At 54.3% G+C, this 1,402-nt stretch overlaps 1 protein-coding gene across 1 annotated transcript in view; it reads right to left on the bottom strand.

Annotated features, from left to right (window-relative positions):
- The window catches only part of MGYG_01114 (hypothetical protein), a gene marked incomplete at both ends in the record, with an annotated part of 906 nt that extends 197 nt beyond the window's left edge, over window positions 1-709 (bottom strand). Inside the window, one exon of the mRNA XM_003176982.1 lies at window positions 6-709. Coding sequence (XP_003177030.1) covers window positions 6-709 — 704 coding nt within the window. The remainder of the gene's footprint in view (window positions 1-5) is intronic.
- Window positions 710-1,402: the final 693 nt, after the last annotated feature.

The following is a 1,402-nucleotide window of genomic DNA, read 5'->3' as shown; positions in this document are numbered from 1 at the left end:
CGTACATCACCGTCGGTCGGTTCATTGGTGCCCTTGGTTGGTTGGCCTCGAGAGATTTGCGAACCGAATCCACACCTGCTAGACCTAGACCGCTGGCGGCGGGGGGCTGAGCGGGAGCGCCAGGAGAGAAAATACCTGGAGAGAAAGGAGAAGCGATGACGAACTGATCTGTCTTTTTGGGAGAGAAGATCGTCGACTCGTCTGGAAGGGTGGTGGAGGGCACGGAGTGATCAGCCATTTGTACGTCAGTTTCGCCATGTGGATTTTTATTCGGCGGCTGGAAGAACGAGTTGCTTGGGAAGAGGGTTTCTGGAGGAGGGCTGGAGTTGGAGCGACGATAAGCGTGGAAGGTCTGGTACTTTTCTCGTAGGGGTAAGGGACGAGGCAGGACATTGTTGCGTTTAGACGAGGGGCCGTTGTTGTGGTTGCTGGTGGTGGTTAGGCGAGCAAGGCTGAACGGGTTGTGCGAGAAGAAACTGAATCCTGTGTTTGAACCTGTCTGGCTCTGGAGGGAGGGTTTCTTGAATGCCGGCGAGGACGATGGGAGAGGGAGCTGCGGTGCTTTCTCCTGGACGACAGGGCTGTCAAGCCATTCTGGGGCAGGTTGTTTACTCTTATTGCTCTTATCCTGTAGTTTGGATCGGAAGTCGGTCAACTGGTAGATGAGGCTCATGTTAGGCCCTACCCAGCGACTACGGGACTTGACCATGCTGTAGACGGAGTTAAAGTCCAGGTGTCTGTGCTTGTAGAGTCCGTAGGCAATGACAAGCGAGGCGGAGCGACTGACGCCTAGCTGGCAGTGGATCAGGACTGATTTCCACGCGAGAGGCGTTCGTCGATCATTTCACAGAGCGTGTAGAGGTCGTCTAGGATCTCGAAGTTGTGTCCCAGGAACGGGGATTGACCTCTGCCTGTCTGCCCTTGGGGAAGACGGAAAAATCTTGGTCCCTCCTGAATCGCAAGACAAGATGGGGGGGACACTCGAATGCCAGACTTGAAGGAAGCCATCTGAGGGGGGCAGTAGAAGGCTTTAAATTGTGTCTTGCCGAAAAATTGCTTTCCCGAAAAAAATGAACTGTTTCCCTGCCGCTCTCTGGAGCCAAACTTGAATGGGGTACGGACCTCCTTTTGTACGTTAGAGACAACATCCGAAAGGAGAGGGCTTCTCTAAAGCTTTGGTTCGGAGGAAGGAGAATTAAGCCGGGAGCGCAAATGGGAGACTGGGCCATTTGGGGGACTCTCCGTCCGGAGCCCTTGCGAGACTTCCGCGGGGAATGGGTTACCCGCTTCTTCCTTTGGCCTTCGAAGGCAATCGTGGCGTTGTTAAGGAAGATATGCCTCGTGTGGGGGAGCGGCCGTTTGTGGACTACTCTTCTATGAACACAAAAGAGGCGCGTTTTCT

The sequence above is a fragment of the Nannizzia gypsea genome, genomic scaffold (assembly GCF_000150975.2).
Source record: "Nannizzia gypsea CBS 118893 supercont1.1 genomic scaffold, whole genome shotgun sequence".
Lineage (NCBI taxonomy): Eukaryota > Fungi > Ascomycota > Eurotiomycetes > Onygenales > Arthrodermataceae > Nannizzia > Nannizzia gypsea.
This window is presented reverse-complemented; position numbering and strand designations above follow the sequence as displayed.